Here is a 21991-nt window from a genome sequence, read left to right as displayed (position 1 = left end):
AGGATATGAGAACTCTCGGGCCACTGCAGCCCTTCCCCAGGGACCTCCAAGCAGAGTTAGGCCGGGGGGGGGCTTCTAATATAAACAGTGACCCTGAAGTCCTGGAGCCAGTTCCCCCCTTCTCTCTCCTGTCTCCCCTTCTCTCTTGCCGCCCCTGTCCCCAGCCCCACCTCCCCAGACGGGCAAACACAGAACACTGAGCAACTTCAGGTTCAGGCCTGGGAAGAATAAAGGTGCTTTGTGAAGGGGAAGGAAAACATTCCTGGGGGAGGTGAGGGGCTCGGGGCCTGAATGTGCCCTCAGTCTGGGTGGATGCCGCACACCCCGGAGGGAGGTGGGGGCTGGAAGCCGAGGTGGAGGGAGGAGGGCCCGGCCCCAGCCAGGAAGCTCTGGGCGTGGGCAGGGCTTGTGGGAATGATTTCATTGGAAAGGCCTGCGATATTTTTTCCCCTCCTGTGTGTGGTTCTTGGAGAAAGTTGGAGGTGGTGGTGATTTCAGTCGCCTTGGCCGCGGCGAGCGGGAGCTGAGCAGCGGCACCCGGCCGAGCTTGCTGGGAAGCCCGCGCCTGGCCCTCCTGCCCGGCCCGGCCGCTCCACCTTCCTCCACGCACCTCTTCCTCCCTGTCGCTCGACCTTTTCCGAAACGCATTGGGGCCCTCCGTGTGTAGGGTTCTTTTTTGACTTTTCTTTTAAAAAAGAAAAAAAGACTTTTTGAGAGGAGCGGATGCCACCTAAGGTCCCACTGCATCCTCTGCAAAGTGCTAAACTATGGAAATGAGTCGTTGGCATTTTTATTTTTTATCGATTGATTTGTTTTTAACCAGTGGCTCTTCTTAACCTCTGTGTTGTGCTGTGTTTCTTGTGTTTAGTCTTCGAGTGCTTCGACTGACCATGATCCCCTGGGCCCCCTCCCTCCCGGCTGGGGTAAGTACCGAGTTCCACTTCTGTGCCCTCAGCCTCCCGCCAGCCATGACGCTCTGTCTCTTCTCCTCCGGGTCTTCCCTCCCCTCTCCCATGCCTCGGTTTTCCATCTCTCCCTCTCTTTCCAGCACACCCCGGGCGTGCCCAGCCCGAGTGATTACAGGTGATGGGGCTGGAAGGTTGGGGACATGCCCAGTCCCCGCTGTGTCCCTGTAGCATCTCCCACCATAGCTAAAGACTATGAGAAAGACGTCCCCGAGCAGCTGGGGGACTGTTGGGTTTTGGACTTGAGTTTCAAGGTGTCTGCTCCAGAATCTGTCCTATTACTAAACTTTGTTGATGCTGCCTGATGATGCCCAAATGGATTTGTTTCAGGTCTTCTGTGACCGTATGGTTGGAAAGAGCTACGTTAACAAACCTTTCTTTGCAGCCAAGATGTTGGAGGACTTCAGTCTGCTTTTGACTAATGGAAGCCACCTTTTTATTTGCAACACAGCAAAAAAGAAAGAGGCCAGAGTGAGGCAGATAAGAGGGTTGAGCTCCGGGTAGCGACTCTATGGAAGTGCACCATTGCTAGTTAATGACGGCACGCAGGGTCCTCCTTGCACTTGGCAGCTGCCTCTTACCCCTTCCGAGTCCTTGGTGTGATTCGCCAACACCGAGCTGAAGGATGGACACTCATGACTTAGGAGACATGATGGGCTTTATGGCTGTTCCGGGAAGGAGTGATCACGCGAAGGGTCATTAGAACGCTGAGACTTGGTGCATTTCGTAGCTCTCAGAGCCGAGGCAGGGTTTATTCCATCCTGCGAGAGTCCCTGGGAGCTGCCTTCATCAGGAGGTTTGCAGGAATCAGCATATGTTGGGTTTAATTTCTAGGTTAGGCCAGCCGAGGACAGTAAGTGCTGGTTTGGTGGTGTTCGTAGGTGGCAGTAAGTTGGGAAGGGTGTGGGCACCAGCAGGGTGCTGGGAAGCTGATGGCAGGATGGGCCTCGCCTGGGAAATGCAGCTTTGGGGCCGGAGCCTCCTGGCGCAGACACGGCTGCTCCCTGGCAGTAATTTAAGAGGTTGTATCAACTCCCTGCAACCCGCAGGTTATCACTTAGTGAGTTCCCACTGCATTCCAGAGCGCTAGCAGGACCTTCTGGTTCATTCTTGCAGGAGATACTAGTTCGTGAAGCTTCCACACATTTCTTGATTTTCAGCTACACACACAGATGACCCACCTGGCTCCCTGGACCAATGAAAGGTGTCATTGGAATCTCAGAAATTGGCAGCAAGTCACAGCGAGAGGGTGAAACACTTAGGACCCCTGCCTAGGCATAGGCAGGGGAAAGCGCATCAGATTAAACAAGAATCTGAGAATCTGTAATGCCTGTTTGGCAGCTGGTGACCTGCAGCCAGGGACCTGGCTTTGTTTCTGGCCCTATAGAGGCAGGTGGTGTAGCCCAGTCAAAGGGTTTTCTTTCTGTACCAGTTCTGCTAAGTGACAGTCACCAGGTAAGAGTAGCCAATAGAGACTTGAAAGCACCTTCCAGATGCCAAGTGTAAAAATCGTTGAGATGGGAATGGAGGCGCCACGGCCAGAAACAATGCTGTTTATGAACGGTTAGGAAACAGCCACCAAAGTATAATAGTACAAAATTGAGGAAAAGAACATTCTGGCTAAAGGCCAGCGTGCCTTCCTGATCACAAATCCTCAGGACTCTGTGCTGGCTTCCCTGGGGCTGTGGCAGGGGCTGCCTGTCCAGGGCTCGTTAAGAATGAGCTGCCAAACCTGGCGAGAACTGCATGGATTGGCAGCCTGCTGGTGTCCCTCTGCTGCTCCAGGAGAGACTCTGCAATGTCCCCATACACTGCTCTGGGACTTGGGACCTCTCGGGCTGGCTTAGATCCACATCTGCTCCTCCGCAGCCCTGGCTCTGGGCGTGTGACTGAATTCTCCCGAGCCCGCTCGCCCCTAAAGTGAGGTCGAGCCAGGCGCTCGTTTAAGGACTTTCCCAGCCCCCAGACTGCAGTGAAACCGTTTGCAGCAGGGAGGCAGCTCAGTGGGCCGCGAGCGGCCTCCACGCAGCAGCAGAGCCAGAAATGACGGCACAGGCCTCAGACCCGCTGGACAGATCCCCCGGCCTGGCGGTTAGCCTTGGCTTCAGCCCTTGGCAGGGCAGACGCGGAGGATCTAGTTCAAAGCGGTAGCTGCTGGGCGGGGAGCGGCCCCCTCCCCTGGAAGCCTCTCGGCAAGTCTTCCTTCTGTGGGCGGTCACACAGCCGAGCTGAGATGGTGGCGGCTCTGGAACAGTTCAGGGCACCTCCTTTGCTTGCTTTCCTTTTGTCTTTCCTTTCCTTTTATTTTATTTTATTTTATTTTATTTTTATCTGTCTGTCCAGATTTATTGAGGCAAGATTGACAAATACTGCCTGTTTGAAAATTTCAGTTGAGTCGTGGATACCAGTTAAGGCCGAGAGTCAGAGAGAGACCATGACCTTGGGTTGGTCCTGGGCACGGGCAGCTTCATTCCTGTTGCAGGGGATCGGGGGCTGCTGGTCCTCCCAGTTCTGTTCCTTTTTCAGGTTTTGAGTTCTCTGCAGCTTCTGGAACTGATTATTTTTATTTCTTTCATTTCTCCCTGTCATTGTTAACGAGGGAGGGCCATTAGTATCATTTGTGTTCAGGACAGAGACAGATTTGAAGGCTCAGGAATGGCCTGGGAAAGGTGACCTCTTTGGGGGTCGGGGGCCTTGCCCCTCGCTTTTCCTCCCATTCACCCCTTTCAACCCCTCTCAAGGTCCAAAGTCACCAGCCAGGCTTGGGTCTAGCTGGAGCTCAGACTGCCACCCCTGGGGGTCCCAGAGCCACCATCAGTGTGTCAGTAACAGGCAAGAGATTAGAGACGGGCCCGACCTGAGCAAAGTGTGTCTGCCCCTCCCCCTCCCCCTGCAAACACTCATCTCAAAGCATACACTTAGGTGTGGAAGCAAGACGGGCATTTTAAGTGTCCACAGCCCCAGCCATAAATTATTTACTTATAAGCGAGATGGAGGTTTTGCTGGGAAATCAGAGTTTTAGAACAAAACTTTGCCTGTAAGCAGGAGAAGAGAGAGAATGTGGGGGGTACGGGGGCCCCATGGTGCAGAATGCTGACCACAGAGGTACGGGGGGGGACGTGCAGCCACCCCGCATGGACCCTGCCTTGTGGGACAGAGGCACCCAGCTTGGCTGCCTCCAATGGACTGAGCGGTCGCGGGACCAGGGATTGGCCCTGAGGGACAGGGGCGGGGGCCTGGCGGGGCGGGCAGCTGCGGTGTGTCCATGCTGCACACAGCTGGCTGCAATTACGCCTCTGGTTTCAGCTGGGCTGCTCCGTCCCCATTGCCACACCACCCCCGCCCTCCACCAACCCAGACAACCGAAGATGCGTTTCATCTTGAGCTGGAAATGTGTCTGTCCCCCCCCCCACACACACAAGGAAGGCCTGTGTTTGTCCTGTTACCCAGTGACAAATGTGAGTGGGCCAGGCTTTGGGCCAGTGAAACGTCTCTAACAGGTTGGCAACGGGCAGAAACTCAGACCCAGCGCACGGGGTCGGAGCCAGACCGAAAGAACTCAAGATGTTTGAACCTGACTGTTTTCTCTTTCTTCCCCCGTGTCAGAGAAGAGACAGGACAATAGCCGGGTGTATTACGTGAACCATAACACTCGCACCACCCAGTGGGAGGACCCTCGGACCCAAGGGTAAGCCCTGGGGCTGAGTGGCCTTGGACTGCTTTTGTCCCAGAAGGCTGATGTCAGGGGACCTTTAGCCACGCGCAGGTGCCCAGAGACTCTCATGACATGGATGTAGTGTTGGCCTAAGGAGAGCTTGAAAGTAGCTCCTTAGACCGTCTTGGTGGGTGGAGGGCGGCCCTGCTGGAAGGCATCACTGGTCTTTGCGCGGACTGTACAGGCTGCCGACAATCTGATTGCAAAAGGGTTGAGGGCACCTGGCTCCCCAACACCCCGGGAGAAGTCAGGCTGGGCCACTTGGTGTCTCGGCATTGCTGGTGGCCGCTCAGCGTCGTGCTGTCCACTCAGGGCTGGCATTTTGGCCTTGGGATAGTGAATGACCTCTCTGTACTGCAGAAGTGACCTCACGAATTGGGTCATGCTGGGTGTGTATCCTCAAGGCCCCCCGCCCGCCAAGGGCCCTGCAGAGCCTGGGGAAAGCAGAGACAAGGCAGCACTTTGGGGACCCCAGCCTCCTACGCTTTGAGGCCCAGAAGGTGGGGACAGCCCTTAACCCCCTGCCGCTGTGTTTTCAGGATGATCCAGGAACCGGCTCTGCCCTCAGGGTGGGAGATGAAATACACCAGCGAGGGGGTGCGATACTTCGTGGACCACAACACCCGCACCACCACCTTTAAGGATCCTCGGCCAGGGTTTGAGTCGGGGTAAGGACTTCCCGCCGGGGACAGCAGCATCTGTGGGCACAGGCCCAGCGTGTCCCTGTCCTGCTGGCTCTGGGGGCCTGTGCTGTGCCCTGCTGCTCCTGCTGCCCTCTGGTGCCCGGTGCTGGTGTCACACTGAAGGGGCTGGGGACCAGGGACAGTCCTGTTCCTTCACAGTAACGCTGGACGTATCTCTCTAAAAACAAGAGGCCTGGCTTTATTTCTAGATTTTCCTTTTCACTCCTGAAAGATCTGAATGGCAGTCACTTTCTTTCTTGTGTGCCTCTCTTTACTCATCTTTAAATTAACATAGCGTGAGCTTTCCTTAGGGGTAACAAAGACAAATCATTGATTCTTTGAGAAATCATGTGGATTCTAGAACATCTTTTCTCTTCCCAGGCCGAAGCAAGGTTCCCCTGGTGCCTACGATCGAAGTTTTCGATGGAAGTATCACCAGTTCCGTTTCCTCTGCCATGTGAGTTCTGGTCTTGGGACTCCCAGGGCAGCTGGGGTTGTTGACTTCTCTCGCCCGGCTGTCCCAGCCCAGCCGCAGGTGGTGGATCGTCTGTTTTAGGTGGCAGCGAGATGCTGGTGTAACCCCAGCTTCCGTTCCTGGGGACAGCGCTCTCCCTGTCCCGGCCCAGGAGTGTTGGGGATCCCGGTTCATACAGACAGGAGACCAGATTACCACTCATCGCCCCGAGTTGAGGTTTTTCCCTTTTCTTTTCAGTCAAATGCCCTGCCCAGCCACGTGAAGATCAACGTTTCCAGGCAGACACTTTTCGAGGATTCTTTCCAACAGGTTAGAGCATAATTATGGAGCCTAAGACCAGGGGCAGGCAAGAGCCCTCCGCCCACCACCCTTTCTTCTACCCCATGGCCTGTTACACCCACACTGTTGCGTGTCCAAGGCGTGGGCCTCAGTGACCGTGTCTGCTGGGGAGGAGGCCTTAGAATCCCCCTTTCTGTCCCCCACCTGCTGTGGGCGGGAGAGTGGCAGGCTGGCCAGATGCTCTGTCTCCCCAGATCATGAACATGAAACCCTACGACCTGCGCCGCCGGCTCTACATCATCATGCGTGGCGAGGAGGGCCTGGACTATGGAGGCATCGCCAGGTGAGCTCGCGTGCCCTGAGGCTGCACTGTGCCCGCCTCCCCCGGCTGCGGGGCCAGAAACCTGCCTCCTCCTCGCGCAGACTCACTCCCGAGCTCTCGTGCATCTTCAGAAGTCGGCACGGGGCGCCGTTCAAAATACTGAATCCGTATGGCCGGTCCAAGTGGGCCTAGAGTAGGGTCCTGGGGTCCCCTGTCTTGGCTAGAACTAACCCCGTAGTTATGGGGTCATGGGGAGACTTGGGGGAGGGGCTCAGGACAGTGGCTCTTTTACCAATCACTGTGACGTTATTTCTGTACTTTAACAACCAGTCCAGCAACACGTGCATTAAAATCAGCCCTGGGCTTCCCTCCTCTTGAGGCAGCTGGAGCAGGAGAAGTCAGATGTCTCAGTGTGCATAAGCTGTGTCACGGCCAAAAGGGCCTTGGATCAGGACTCAGCTCATGTCACATGCACGGGTCAGTAAATTGAAACAACTGATGTGACCCTGAAATGAGCCCAAAGCATGGTCTTGCCCTCAGCCCAGTCCACCTGCAAAAGTTAACAGCTCTCTGGGAAACGGTGCCTCGGCCCACGGGGCAGAAGGGCCCCGACAGAGGGAAGGAGCACCTGGGCCCGTGGTGACCTCTCTGCTCACTGACCTCTCAGGGTGTGAGGACGTCTTCTCGCTTGGTGTGGGGTTAACTTGCTTCTGGTCCTCTGTTCGCTGGTGGTGTTGCCTTCTGCGCTGGCCCCCCGTGGATGGATTGTCCTTTGTCCGTGGTGACCTCCTCTCCAGGCTCTGCTTGGTGGGCTTCTGGTGTGGCTCGCGCCCTGTGTGTGTCTCTCTCTCTGTGTCCTGCCAGTGGTTTTACCCTATGGTAGGTTACGTCATGCTGTTCTACCACAGGGTAGAACCACGGACAGGATACCGGGGCACCCTCTGCATCGAAGGACTCCTCGTCTGCCCAGCCACAAACAGCCCAGCAGCCAGGGACTGGCCTCCTTGGGACGTCCCCCTGCTGGTTTAGTTCAAGCCCAAAAGGACTCTGGATTCTGGCTTGAGGCTTGTACCTGGGGCACAAACAGATGCTAAGGCGTGGGTCTTGGTCGTGTAACTGCGTGAAAGTGTGGGAAAGGGCACAGTGACGGGGCCTGGGAAGAGGGGAGGGCAGGGGCGAGGGACGTGAGATGCCCGTGGTGTAGCTGCTGGGAGTGAGGTTACGATCTAGAGGCAGCATGGAGTACAGTTTTCATGGGTCAGGAGTTGGGAACATGTTACCATGTGTTTATGTTGTGCTGCCTCCCCAGGTCGGGTGGAAGCAGGGTGGTTGCTATTTATACAGCACCAGCAAAGCAGGAAAGTTGTTATAATAAAGACGTAGGTCTGTGATACTTCAACATAGTGCCCTTGTGCAATGCACAGCCTTCACAACTGCGTGGTGGCCCAGGGTGCAGGGAGCCCCTTTGCCATTAGAAGCTCTGGATATTGTCATGTAAGGTCCTAGAACGCACCACCTGGGAACCAACAGGTTCACAGGCAGGTTTTCCTAAGCATCGTTCTCAAATGCAGTTGCCGTCCTGGTTTGCCCAGGTCTGAGCCTGCCCCGCGCACTGCCCAGCTGTTAGTATGGGCTGGCCCAGGCACTGGTCCCGGCTCTACTCCCCAGGACACATGTCTCCAGACCACCCGAGCCACACTGGCAGAGAGTCCTAACTCCGTTGTTCTTGTTTTTTTCTCTCTCTTCCCTCACAGAGAGTGGTTTTTCCTCCTGTCCCACGAGGTGCTCAACCCCATGTACTGTTTGTTTGAATACGCCGGCAAGAACAACTACTGCCTGCAGATCAACCCCGCCTCCTCCATCAACCCCGACCACCTCACCTACTTCCGCTTCATTGGCAGGTTCATCGCTATGGTGAGGGGCGCCGGGGGCGGGCCCTTGTCCCAGGGATTCTCTCCTCTCTCCTTCCTCTTCCTTCTGGTGAAGTGTGCAGGGGCACAGGGGCATCCGCCCTTCCCCGCGGCCTCCGGGAAAGGCAGCCTGCGGGGAGGGTGGGCTCTGGGCCCCCGGAGGCAGCGGGCCCGAACAGCAGCCCCGTGGGCCGGCGCTCCCTCTTGGGGCCCCCCTGCTTCATGCCCACAGAACTCCTAACCTAAACACGCAAAAGCTAGAGAGAGTTCTGGAGAAACCAGAGCTTTCTCGGTGGCCACCCCGAGGGTACCGAAGGGTTTCCCGTGTCGATTTTTGCCGGACTTGTCAGGCAGATGCCCAGGGTCTTTGGGCCACGGATGTCACTTAACATTAAATGCGTCGGGGGTGTTGGGATGACAGAGCCGGGCGAAACCGTCACTGCCCACCCGCTGCCCGTCTCTGGGAGGTGCCACTGTGTGTCACGAGCGTTTGGGAATGTCCAAGTGAGGCACTAAGGCCTTGTGGAAGGGGATTTGGAGGCAGCACTGGCTTAGAGCAGAGCCCAGCAGACTGCTTGGTGTGCGAGGTGTGGGAGGCGTCTGTCGAAGGTGGGCGAGCAGCGCAGAGGGGGCGTCGCAGCATCTGCATTGACCTAGAAACGGGCACAGTGTGAGTTTGGAGAGGGGGCTCCTGCCCTGTTGAGTGTCTTGGGAGTGTGGAGAACCAGGATTGAGGAGGGGGCCGTGGGAGCCACAGTCCTGCTGCCACCTTTGGTGGTTTGAGATGTTTCAGCGCTAGCTGTCCTTCGCGTCGCCCCTGACTTCCCGAGTGTCCGGCCCAGCTCCCCTCCAGGACCCGAGGGCCCCGCCGGTCCATGACTAAATATGGCCCTTCCCGTCGTCTGGAGGTTCTTGGCCAAGGTGCTGGGCTCTGGGAGCGGGCACATTCCTCCCAGGTCTAGAGACTCGCCTGGCCCAGCAGCGACAGGACAGACCAGTAAAACCCCAGACTATTACTCACCATTGGCCGCCAGCTCTAGCCACCAGTGGTGTCTGCATTATTTTTGGCTGCCTCTGCCACCCAGCCCTGCGTGCCAGTGAGTCAGGGCTGCCCCCGGGGGCCGTTCTGAACAAGTCCTTTCTGTGATGGTGGGGCAGAGCTTTGCTAGGCTGGGAGCCAGCCTGGCAGGTGTGCAGGGCAGGTGGCGGGCCTGGAGGTGGGCTCCCAGGCAGGCTGGATGTGCAGGGTGGGGTGGGAGGGCATCCCAAGGTCCCGGGAGGGACAACGGTGTTGCAGTTTCCCAGGCCCCCGAGGTTCTATCAGGGAGAGAAGGCAGGTCGTGGAGGCAGGTTTTGAGGCCGCATTCAAGAGCCTGCGGTGGGCTGTGGCCAGGGAAGGCCAAAGCTCTCTGCCATGCCCCTTCCGTCCCCAGGCTCTGTACCACGGAAAGTTCATCGACACGGGCTTCACCCTCCCTTTCTACAAGCGGATGCTCAACAAGAGACCAACCCTGAAGGACCTGGAATCCATCGACCCCGAGTTCTACAACTCCATCGTCTGGATCAAGTGGGTTCTTTGTCGCCCTGCCCTGCGAGCAGCCAGGTCTCCGGCTGGGGAGTGGGTTCCAGTGGCGACCACGGAGGTCCCCGAGCACTTGTGTTTGTGAGAGCTTGGGCAGAGGAACAGCTTCTAGGTCCCCTGTAGGGCAGTTCTGGAATTCTCTCCTTGTGCCCAGGATTCTAGGCCACCTGTGAGCCCTTGGGGACTCGTGGGCGCTGAAAGTGAGCGATGGCGCAGGATCCTGGGAAGACTCTGCCGAGATAGACGTCTTCCCTCTTGGTGTGCTGTGTCCCCAGGGAGAACAACCTAGAGGAGTGTGGCCTGGAGCTGTACTTCATCCAGGACATGGAGATCCTAGGCAAGGTGACAACCCACGAGCTGAAGGAAGGTGGCGAGAGCATCCGTGTCACCGAGGAGAACAAAGAGGAGTACATCATGTAGGTCACCAGCGCTGGGAGCTCCGCAGGCTGTGGAGGGGGTTGGGGGACAGGGGAGCAGGCGGGTTGCAAAGAAAAGCTTTTCTATAGGTCACCCCCGACCCAAGACCCTCCCATTTGCCTCTGCCTTGATGGCATCTGCTGGCGCCAGTCACATGATGACATGAGTTGAGGGAGCCAGAGCTCGAGGTCCTCTGTCCCTGACTTCAGGTTGCTCTTTTTTGCCATGTGGGACGACCACAGGGCTGGATTTCTTTGAAGAGGCATCAAGCTTAGGTGTCTCTGCCTCCCTCCTGACTGAAAGGACTTCCGTGTGATACGTGCTGGGGGCACACTCCCCACTGCCTGTCCTTCAGGCCGCTTGGTCTGGCCTGTGACCTCCACACTTGCACGTGTCTGAGGCTCAGTCGGTGATGGCGGCAGGAGCAGGAGGAGCAGGTGCTGGGGGTGAGGAGGGTGATCTCAAAGACTGCGATCTCCGGGTCACTGTGAGTTTTTCAAGGTTCTACTCTGGGGCCTTCAACACACTGGGTCTAGGTGTGCCAGAAGTTTCTCTGCTGATTTGGTGCCCCTGTGCAGTATTGGCCACATGGTCTTGGGCTCCACTCATGTTGGGGTTTGGTCTCAGGCTGCTGACCGACTGGCGTTTCACGCGAGGCGTGGAGGAGCAGACCAAAGCCTTTCTGGATGGCTTCAACGAGGTGGCCCCGCTAGAGTGGCTGCGCTACTTTGATGAGAAGGAGCTGGAGGTGAGTGTCTGGGGCTGCTGGGACTCCGAGCCCCTGCTTGTGGGGTGATCCTGCTCTTTGATGTGCTCACTGTACACCCACAGAAACTCACCCGTAAAACCGCCACTCCAGCAGGGCAGATGGGTTTGATTTGGGTCCTCAGTGTCCACCCGTCCCTGGATGCTTGTTTTAAGAAAGCAGGGACTTGCGTTACCCGTATTATTAAAGCCGCCAGCAACAGTGGCTAGTTGGAAACGTTGGGGACTGTTGCATCTGCCGGTGAGTGGAAGACCTCCCCGCGGGGAGGGCCGGCCGCGTGCTGACGGCCTCCCCCTGCTGCAGCTGATGCTGTGCGGCATGCAGGAGATAGACATGAGCGACTGGCAGAAGAACACCATCTACCGGCACTACACCAAGAACAGCAAGCAGATCCAGTGGTTCTGGCAGGTGCGTCCTGGGGCCCCAATTAGACCTCAAGCCCAGGAACCCTTCGCCTTTGACCTTCCCCTCACCACTGCCCCCCTTGCCCCCCAACCTGCAAAAGGAGACGGTAAACCCAGCCTTGGGGTGAACGGAGGCTGCTGCAGCTGGTTCGTGGCCAGTGCGTGTGACAGGAGGTTGTCAGTGGTCGGCCTTGGGCCAGCTGCTCTGCAGGGCAGGGGGTGGCCTGCGGGAAGGAAGTAAAGCTGCCAGTTGTGTGGTCCCCTTCCAGCCAGACAGGACGGGAAGGCAGTCCCCTGGCTCCAGAAAAATTGAGTGAGCTGTCATCTTGGATATAATGAATTGAATTCTTTATATATATGGGTTTTATTGTCATTATGAAGTACAGCATACATAAGAAAATAATAAGTTTAACATACATATTGTTTGTGTATGTACTGTTTGTGGAGGTGAAATTCATATACAATTAGTCATTTTAAATATTTTAAGAAATACAATTCTGTGGCTTCTAGTACATTCACAGTATTGTGCAACTGCCACCACTCTCTAGATGCAGAACATTTCATCTGCTCCCGAGGAAACCCCATACCCGTTAAGTAGTCACTGCCATCCTTAGTATATTTTTAAAAGCAGAACTTGGATGGGAAGAGAATACCTGGCCCAAGGTGTCCCTGAGACCCAGAGATGTCCTGTGGACTGGTGGGAATGCTCTGCAGACACAACCTCTTAGAGAAAGCACCTTTGGGGTCTCTCAGGTTGGTGGCTGTCACCCCCTGCCCAACCTGGCTTTGTCTTCTCAGCCCCAAAGAGGGGCCCCGCTGACCTGGGGAGCTCCCCGTTAGGGCCTGGCCAAGGGGCCACCTGATGTGCCTTGACGTGCGGCGTTCCAGGTGGTGAAGGAGATGGACAACGAGAAAAGGATCCGGCTGCTGCAGTTTGTGACCGGAACCTGCCGCCTGCCCGTTGGGGGCTTTGCCGAGCTCATCGGTACGTTTCCCTTGCCCTGCTGGGGCCCTGGCTGGGGGTGAGGACAGGTGTGTTCCTGGAAGCAGGTCAGTGGGAGGGGGAGGAGCCTGTCTGTGGGTGGAGCCAGAGGGCCCTGCTTTGGGAAGGGACGTTTCAGTTGACTTGCGGTGTGTTTGACCTTGGGTAACAGGCAGCAACGGACCACAGAAGTTTTGCATCGACAAGGTTGGCAAGGAGACCTGGCTGCCCAGAAGCCACACCTGGTGAGCCTGCAGGTCTCGGCAGCAGATCGGGGAGCCTCTTAGAACCGACACCCCCCTGGGGCAGCCCAGTGGGTGCAGCCACTTCCGAGCCTTGACTCTGGCAGCTGTTGGTGGCTCTGGGGTGGTGGGTTGGCGAGACAGGGCTGTGATGTGCTCGGGCTGCCACCGCCTTGGGCCTCCGACCCACTAGGTGTCACCGTGCGGCTCCTCCCCACTGTGCAGCCATCCTGGCCCCTCCCCAGCCCCCATGGTCCAGGAGCTTGCGCTGTGGGGCCTGCTGTGTCAGCCCGTGGCAGTGATGTGAGCTGTGTGGCCCCCCTGCAGCTGGGCAGGGCTGCTGAGGGTCCTGCTTCCCTCCCCACAGTTTCAACCGTCTGGATCTCCCGCCCTACAAGAGCTACGAACAGCTGAAAGAGAAGCTGCTCTATGCCATTGAGGAGACCGAGGGCTTTGGACAGGAGTAACCAGGCCGCCGCCCCATGCCCCCCAGCGCACACGTAGTCCTGAGTCCTCCCTGCCTGAGAGGCCACTGGCCGTGCAGCCCTCGGAAGGTCCCCAAGGACAGTGGCCCTGCATGGGACCACCCTGTCATCATGCTGGTGGCAGAAGAGCCTGACCCTGGGAGGCTGCAGCCCCCCCACCTGCGGGTGGCAGTCTGGAATAAAGCCCCCAGTCACCTTTGGCCCCACCACCCATTGTGTGAAGTCTGGAGGGCTGGCCCTCTCTGCAAAACTCTGTCCCCTCCCCGGGCCCAAGCCTGGGTATGCGTGAGTGTGCCAGGGAAGGTGGGCAACGGCCGGAGCCCTGGGCCGTGTGGGCTGGTTAGGCGGGAAGGAGACTGGCCACTTGGGGTAGCCGTTCTGGACCGAGAAAGCCAAGGGTCCCTGCCAGTAAAAGAGGTTCTGTCTCAAATAGAACTTTCCCGATGATCCATGTAAGATGAAGGTGTGCGGGTGAGGACTCTGGGTCAAGGCTGATTTTACTTTCCTCCCTGGTGGGCTCTGGCCGGGAGGGCAGGGCAGCAGGACTCGGCCGCGGCTAGTTCGTTCTTTCTCAGCAAACAAAATGTCGTCCAGGCTGCCTGGGTGCCGGTGGGATGGAAACGGCAAACTCCCGCAGACTTCTTTGTCTGTTCATGAACTTGAAGCCTTCGTGCATAGGGTTGCTTTTGGTTTTCTGGTGTGCTGCTTTCACTTTCTGTCCAGGAGCTGGTGCCCCAGGTGTTCCGGGACCCTGAGGGACCCAGCCCCATGGGTCTAAGAGTTTCCCAAACAGCTGCTCCTCTCAGGAACCCGCTTAGCAGTTCCGTGAGCTCAGGCAGGCTTGACCTGGCAGTTTGTCCTCATGGTGGCCTGGTCCCTGAGCTTGGCAGAGAGGAAGGGGTTGGTGTCCTGAGCAACACTCCCAACCTTGCAGCCTTTAATAGAGAAGAAGCCCCTTGGCTAGATACAGTCACCCAGGCAGCCCCTGCCATGGGTGTGTGGGTCTGACTGTGTCCCCCGCCAGCCCCTGGAGCTCCCGGTGGGTCCGTAGTCCCCTGTTTAGGATGCAGTGTGGCCCCCCCTGGCTGAAAGTGCTCGTCCTGCATAGAGGCGAGGCTTTATCTGCACGCAGGCAGGGAAAACCAGCAGAAGGGCCCTGAGCTGCTGCAGAGCCTGCCTTGATTTCTGGAGTTCCCACCAGCTGCCGACATGGGAATTCGGCCGTTCCTTGAAATCTCCAAGGTGGATGTGCTCCCGTGGGGCGCTGGAGTAGTGACCGTTGCAGACTCCCCAATCCAGGCCCCCGGGGTTCTAGTGCCGAGCACCAGCTGCAGACCAGCTGCCTCGAACCCCAGACAGGCCCTCAGGCTGGTCGTGGGGCGCCCTCCGAGGATGGCCTCATGTGCCCAGACCTTGTCCTTCCGAGGCCCGTGGAGGCACAGCCCCTGTCCGCCCGTCGCGTGTGCTGGTCTGAGCGGCCCAGCTTGCTGCAGCTCAGCCTGTTCTGTCCCTCTCCGTCATTTGCTGCTCCCCCTGCGGCACGTCCCCACACGGGCTGCTCTGTCGGGTGGGCCGGGGCGTGAGCTGTGGTGTGAGGTTTGGAAGTGTCAGGCTTGCGGGTGTTCATGTGTGTTCTTGTGTGTGCGTACATACGTGTAAATAACTGAAGTGTCTGTACGGAATGCCCTTCGGTAGCACTGGGTCGGTCAGCAGAGTGTTTCGTAATGCCCGCCCCCCGCCTCGATATTGCCAGTTTCTTGTGCAATAAACAATCAGCAGCTGTGGGTGGTGTTGGTGTGGATGTCTGCAAAACTGTGTCCTCCAGACAGGGGGCCTCTGGGCCCATACACCCTCCAGACCCGGATAGAGGTGGAGATGCTTATTTTGAGAAACGTGTGTCATTCACCGAGGCAGCCCTACTTCTGGGAAGGACGGTCGAGTCCTTGTCCAGGGATCACTGGCTTCAGCCCTCGGTCGGCTGCTTCACCCTACCCTCTCGCCGTCCTCAGCCTCCCCCTGCCAGGCCTGGGTTTCTTGGAGCAGTTGCCGTGGGCAGCAGACCAGGAACAGCTATAGGTTGCTGGGCTTGGGGGAGAGTGTTCTGGGCATTCATTCATTCAAGAGATACTTACCGGGGTTTCCCGAGTTCCATGATTGTAGAGGGACCTGATCTGGACCTCATGGTCACACAAGGGCTTGCCGCTCCCTTTTTTTTTTTGCCAGTGAAGTGTTAAAGCTGGGGCAGGTCACCATGCTGATGGAGCCGGATGCATTTGACATGGAAATGTGGCCCATTGGTGGCCTCTTCTCAGGGAGACAGAGATGTCCAGAGCTCCCTGGAGCCCATCAGCTGAACTCACTCCCACCAGCTCCAAAGCCTTTCTTTCATGTGCCAGGGCAACCCTGTATTTTGACAAAATCATTGAAAAAAGTCCGCGTTACACAGATGTCTCATAATGACTTCAAGTAAGACACGCTCAAGCAGAAATGCCGCTCCCCGCCCTTCTCTCCAGAAAGAACCTGTGCACAGCTGGCCGTGGGCCTTCCAGACTATTTTGTGTGCGTACGCAAGTCATACACACAGGATTTTAAAATATACCAAAAAGGGATTATTACACATGTGGAACAACTGACTTCTTTCATTAAATGCGACACCTTTCCCTGTGTGTCAATATAAACTACTGTGTGATATTCCATGTTGCGGTGTTTCTAGAATACGCCCATCTCCTTCCTAGGGGCGTCACAAGGGTGTGTCCAACAGGCCGCTGGTGGCTGCAGAGCTTCGGCAAACGCCTTTGGGCAGGTCTGTGTGCTGGGGCTGCTCTTCCGGGAGAGGACAGCCCTGGAAGTTGGATTGTTGATTATGCACCTTTATGTTACAAAATTTTACAAGGTTCAGAATTCAAAGATGCAAAGGGTCTGCAGTGAGAGGCCTCCCTTACTCTTCCGTCCCTTGGCCCCCCCACCCCCATCCCTCCTGGAGGCAGCTGTTGTTGCTGGCTTCTTTTGGATCCTTCCAGATACACTTTAAAAAATTCCAGCAGGTCCTACCAAGTGGCCCTTCAGGTTCTTGTCTGGCCACCCTCACGACCGGGCAGGATCTCTTGCTGCCCCTCTAAACTGATCTGAGCTCCCTGGTCTCTGGTTGCCTTTGACTTTCACACAATCGAAGTTGTTTTAACATTTACATTCTACTGTGTAACCAGAATGAGATGTTCCGTACTTTCTCCAAAGGTTTATTCTAAAAGCTGAAGAGCAACAAAAATGTTTCCATTGCTATGATCACGTAAATATACAGTTGACTGAATAATATAATGCAACTTATTCTTGCTCAGATCTTTTCCTCTGTGGTTTCTAATTACCCCTCTTTGCTTTTATTATATTCTTAATTTTTTTCTTACTCTGAAGTGTTTCAAGTAAAACATCTAGGTACTAGTTCTATTATGGTTATTAGAACCCCCCCCCGCCTCAGATCCCTAGACATTGTAATAATTTCCTGATATAATTAGCCAAAGATAAGATAGAAAATGATTTTGGAAGTGGAGGGTGATGCGACTACCTTTGGTGCCCAGAGTCCCCAATGGGGCTCCCAGGTGCCAGTAAGACTTTATATAAGATGGGACCTCATGAGATCCGGAAAGCCCAGCTCTTGCTATACCACGGCCCTTCTCCGTATTGGGGCTTATGTCACCTTTCTAGAAAAACACACTAAAGATCTGTGTGTGGCTCATGCCTATAGTCCTAGCGCTTTGGGAGGCCGAGGCGGGAGGATCGCTCGAGCCCAGGAGTTAGAGGTTACAGTGAGCTGTGATCGCGTCACTGCACTCTAACCTGGGTGACAGAACGAGATCCTGTCTCTTTAAAAAAATAAAAAAGATTTGTGTGCTTGCATTTAAAGGAATGCTTACAAATCGTAGGCTCTCCTGCTGGTTGAACCAAACTCCGCGTCAACAAGGCTCCAGCCTCATCTTGGGGAAGAAAATTGAGCCAGTAGCCAAAGTTGTTCCTTAAGCTCATTTCCCTATAGTCTACCCCTGGGTCTGATTTTACCTTTTCTCCAGCTACCTCTGATTCTGAGGTTGGTTCGAGTACCACAGTCGGAAACCCACTTTCCTACGGTCCATGGCTACACCAACCAATCGATGCAGACTGCAGTGTTGATTTTCCTTTGGTACTTTCTGTTGCTTGTAACTTTTAAACATTATCATGGATTCAAGGTCTAACTCTCGTCGGTCTCAGTGATGCATTGTTTTTGGTTTAGTTTAGTTTTTTTATTGTGGTAAAATACACACAACACAAAATTTACCATGTTAGCCATTTGTAAGTGTACAGTTCAGTGGCATTAAATACATTCACCTTGTACAACCATTGTCACCGTCCATCTCCAGAACTCTCTTCTTCTTATAAAATGGAAACTCTGTACCCATTAAACAGCTTCCTGTTCTCCCCTCCCCCAGCCCCGGCAACCACCATTCTACTTTCTGTCTGTATGATTTTGACTACTCTGGGACTTCAGATAAGTAAAATCATACAGTATTGTCTTTGTGACTAGCTTAGTTCACTTAGCATAGTGTCCTCAAGTTTCATCCATGCTGTGGTATGTGTCAGAATCTCCTTCCTTTTAAGGCTGAACGATATTCCATTGTATGTATGGACCCCATTTTGCTTATCCAGTCATCTGTTGGACATTTGGGTCACGTCTACATTTCAGCTATTGTGCATAAGATTGCTATGAACCTGGGTGTATAACTATCCCGCTGACACCCTGCTTTCAGTTCTTTTGGGTACACCCAGAAGTAGAATTGCTGGATCATATGGTTAATTCTTTTTTTTAAGCCCTACTAGGTGCCAGGCACTTTGTTAGATACTCTTTTTTTTTTTTTTAAAGATATGGGGTCTTGCTATGTTGCCCAGGCTGGACTAGAACTCCTGGGCTCAGGTGATCTCCTCCTGCCTCAGCGTCCTGAGTACCTAGGACTACAGGTGCATATCACTGGCACCCAGCTTGGATCCTACGGTAATCCTATTTTTAATGTTTTGAGGAGCTGCCATACTGTTTTCCTCAGTGGCTGTACCATTTTACATTCCCACCAGCAGTGCACAAGGGTTCTGATTTTTTCAGCATTTACTATTTTCTGTTGTGTTTTGATAGTAGCCATCCTTATGGGTGTGAGGTGGTGTCTCATTGTAGGGTTTCTTCCCTCTTAATCCCATGACAGATTATCATTGTAGTTTTGATTTGCATTTCTCTAGTGATGTTGAGGATACTTTCATGTGTTTATTGGCCATTTGTACATCTTTGGAGAAATGTCTGTTCAAGTCCTTTGCATTCACTGTTTTCTTTTTGAAGCTTGTTATAATTTTGGCCCCTTCAGTTTGACTCTGTTGTCACCCTTTGATGGCCTGCAAGATATTCTATTCCCAACCTTAATTCTCTTGCCCAGAACATGGAAATCCTTTTTGGTGTAAAAAAATTATTAGAAATCAAAACATGGGGTTCTATCAAAATGCTCCAAATAAAGACACAAAATGTAAGAAAAGAAAAACAAAAAGACTGGTTCAAAGACAAGGTAAATAATTCCATGGGTCAGAAACAGAACAAAAGTGCAAAACATTGGGTGAGACTGAAGTGGTGGCCCTGCTGTACCCGGAGCCTGGCAGTGGGGCTGAGAGCTCAGCCGCCGTGGGCTGCAGGGGTCTGACTAAGTCCAGCACAGGCAGGGGCATCTTGCCGGCCAAGCAGCAAGCAGAGACCAAAGCAAACTGCTGCTGTGCACCTGGGCTGTGGCTTGGAGAACAACCGATGGAGGCCTAAGGAGGCGGAAACTCACCAAGCCAAACCCATCCCAGGGTTCTGAACTGGGTGTGTGATCGTCCTAGGTCGCCCTAGGCCAGGGCCCCACTCTGCCATTTCAAGATGAAGCTCTAGGGTGTGGATGCCCAGAAGGACAGGAGGAGGCAGGACAGGGCGCAGGAGAGGGAGGGAAAGAACAACCCCTCACTCAGCACGCCTGGCTCTTGCTAGTTCAGTGGGAGACACACGGGTGGGTCTTGCTTGCTGGTCTTTGCTGTGAGGGATTTGGTGGCAAGTGGGCCCTTTCTTTGAGGCTCCAAGCATCACTGTTCAGGGGTCTCTTGTCTTCGTTGGCTGATTTCTTTAGAGTTGAATCCTCCGCTGTCCCGCCTGCGGAGGAGGAAATGCCTGAGCCGGGACCACCTGCTTGTGGGCTTCCTGGGAGCAAAGACCAGGAAGGAACCGGGGCTCCCAAAGCCCAGGCCACTGACTTTACCATTTCTCTGGCTTTCCTGCGCTGCGCCTTCCCCCAGCCTTCTGCTTTGACTTGGGTCCCCACGCCTGGGGCAGCCTCTGGTCTCCTGCGGTTGGGAGCAGGGAGGTAGCCAGGCTGTGCGGGACACGGGGGAGGACCCGGGTGTGCCACCATTCTGTTCAGAAACGTGTAACCACCCCAGTTTTCAGCTCCCCCCTCACTCTTGCCTTCCTGCTGCCTCCGAGTGCTGAGTCTGTCTGGGTCCCGCAGGACTGGGCTCCTCATCTGCGTCTCCCTCCGCAGTGTCTTGTGTTAAAAATTCTGCTTGGCAGTGACACTCTTCTACCTGGTTTGCACCGTGTCAAACCTTGTTAACCATCCTTGTCCATCGCTGAATCCTCTTACATTAAAACTTTCTTCGCTGTCACTTGAGCTGGGCTGGATTGAGAGATGGTTAATCTGCTCTCAGTTAACTTCCTTTTCTTTGCTAGATCCAGCGGGGAGCAGGGCAGGACAGTGTGTAGCCGGCAACCTGTGCGGACAGGGCCCAAGAGGGCTTGAGTTTTTATTGTACTGACTTCCAACTAACTGCCTGCCGCTGCCCTGCCCCAAGCCTGCCCCAGGTCTGCAGGGCTCATAAGCGCCTCACACCGGAAGTCTTGGCCAAGGGCTCCCTCTGCCCAGCCACTCCGCCTGCTTTACACTTTCTAGAAATGTGTTCAGCTCTTTCGTCCACGTCTCTGATGCGACCTCTCAAATTGGGACAAATGGCTAGAGCACAATGGAAACATTTTTCTGTTCGTTCACTGTCATTTGAACGGGGTCTTGGGGAGGAAATAAAGGCAAATAGGTGTCAGAACTGAGTTTTTGCCGATCAGCCAAGATGAAGCCCACGTCGCCCCGCCTCTCCAAGGGCGCTGACGGGCGTCCTCGTGCCTGGTGGGTGGGTGGGGTCGGGGGTGAGGACGGGACGGGTTTGCTTTGCTTGGTTGTCTCCAAAGACAGTGGTGGCCATAGGTAGTTCTGTTTATAGACAAGAGGGATCTTTCGCTTCTGTATTTTCTGCTAACGTTGTCCTCATTCTAAGACATTAATTAGGCACCAGAATTAAGAAAGAAACCCCACTCTGGGCTCTTGTCGGTTCCCCTCTGGGCTCCCGAGGTGGCCCCGGGGCTGCCCTCCCGGGGCTCACACCCTGGAGTGTGGGCTGCGGCAGTGACTTGCTTCTAACCCACGGACTACGGCAAAGGTGACGAGATGTGACTTCTGTGATTAAGTTGCAAAGGATTGTGACCTGCTTCCTGCCACCTGACTCTCCCCCTTGCCTCCTTGGCGCATGTGCTTTGCTGGAGCAAGTGGCCGTGCTGGAGGGGCCCACATGGCAGGGGGCTGAGGGCAGCTACATGCGAGCTGAGGCCCTCGGTCCGGCAGCCCCCAAGGGGTTGAATCCTGCCCATAGTGACATGCGCTTGGAGCCAGGTCTTTCCCTCGCTGAGCCTTGAGGTGACGACAGCCCACTGACACCTCGACTGCAGCCTGTGAGCACCTCCAAAAGCAGAGGACCCAGGTAAGCGAGCCGGGGCTCCTGACCCACGGACACTGTGAGATCGTAAATGCGTGTTGTTTTAAGCTGCTACATTTTATGGTAATTTGTTACGCAGCAGTAGATAGCTAATACTCCACCCCAGATAGATTAAATGTCCTTGGATTAGCATCTCTTCCATCTCCCAGTTCCTGAGCGTGGCCATGGTTTTAATTAATATTTAATAAGAAATGAAAGAGCCACGGCATCGAGTTATCTGTAGATAAAAAAATAAAACTCATACTAACCAGGAAAACAGGCAGGAAGATAGCAGTATTGCTCTTCTCCCTTTTCTTGGGGAAGGAGAATCCCGGAACGAGGGGGTAATTTTAAGCCCAGCCCCAGTCCCGGTTCCCAGCCTGGCATCGTCTGCCCGGCAGCACCGATGGTCCCAGAGCCCTTGGGTCTTGCCTTGCCTGCCACCGTGGCTCTCTGCCTTGGGATGTCATCAGTGCTTGTCTGGGCCTCCAGCCAAACCCAGTTGGCAAAAGTCATGTCCAGTCTCTCAAGGACAATTTTGGGGCTGTTTCCTGTGTAATTATAGGGAAAGCATCAGCGTAGACGGTGCTGGGACGGTGGTAAATTAGCTCGAAGGACGCCTCTGCAGCTCCAGGACTCCTGTGGGCTTGGCTGGGGCACAGCTCCTGCCTCAGTGGTGGCCTCCTCGTGAGTGTCTGGGCCGGGGGTGGGGGGGCGCTGTAGAAGCCTGGTTTCCTCCGGGAAGGAATCCATTTCCCACCTGGACTTTGGGACTGTATAGCCTTGGTGTGCCGCTCCCTGCAGTGGGTTCCCATTGGTTAAAGTATGGAGCACGTGTGTGTGGGGTGATGAGAAGTAGCTGTGCAGCCTGCTGGTACCTCGTGACATTAAATACGCCTGCATTCTATGGTCCAGCAAACCCGCCGGGCGCGGG

At 55.1% G+C, this 21991-nt stretch overlaps 1 protein-coding gene across 5 annotated transcripts in view; it reads left to right on the top strand.

Moving 5' to 3' along the window:
- Positions 1-15011, top strand: part of WWP2 (WW domain containing E3 ubiquitin protein ligase 2) — a 128958-nt gene extending 113947 nt beyond the window's left edge. For 4 of the 5 annotated variants that reach the window (XM_045533361.1, XM_045533362.1, XM_045533363.1 and 1 more), the window contains 14 exons: positions 869-923; positions 4572-4653; positions 5220-5348; positions 5745-5820; positions 6076-6147; positions 6372-6460; positions 8194-8353; positions 9783-9916; positions 10207-10347; positions 10976-11096; positions 11418-11522; positions 12407-12503; positions 12673-12745; positions 13110-15011. In XM_045533361.1, coding sequence (XP_045389317.1) covers positions 869-923; positions 4572-4653; positions 5220-5348; positions 5745-5820; positions 6076-6147; positions 6372-6460; positions 8194-8353; positions 9783-9916; positions 10207-10347; positions 10976-11096; positions 11418-11522; positions 12407-12503; positions 12673-12745; positions 13110-13209 — 1434 coding nt within the window. In that variant the 3' untranslated portion in view covers positions 13210-15011. Of the gene's footprint in view, positions 1-868; positions 924-4571; positions 4654-5219; positions 5349-5744; positions 5821-6075; positions 6148-6371; positions 6461-8193; positions 8354-9782; positions 9917-10206; positions 10348-10975; positions 11097-11417; positions 11523-12149; positions 12272-12406; positions 12504-12672; positions 12746-13109 lie in introns of those variants that run through there. The other variant, XM_045533364.1, reaches the window with a different exon arrangement.
- The last annotated feature ends 6980 nt before the right edge of the window (positions 15012-21991 follow it).

Source organism: Lemur catta, chromosome 20 (genome assembly GCF_020740605.2).
Source record: "Lemur catta isolate mLemCat1 chromosome 20, mLemCat1.pri, whole genome shotgun sequence".
NCBI classification, from domain to species: Eukaryota; Metazoa; Chordata; class Mammalia; order Primates; family Lemuridae; genus Lemur; species Lemur catta.
This window is presented reverse-complemented; position numbering and strand designations above follow the sequence as displayed.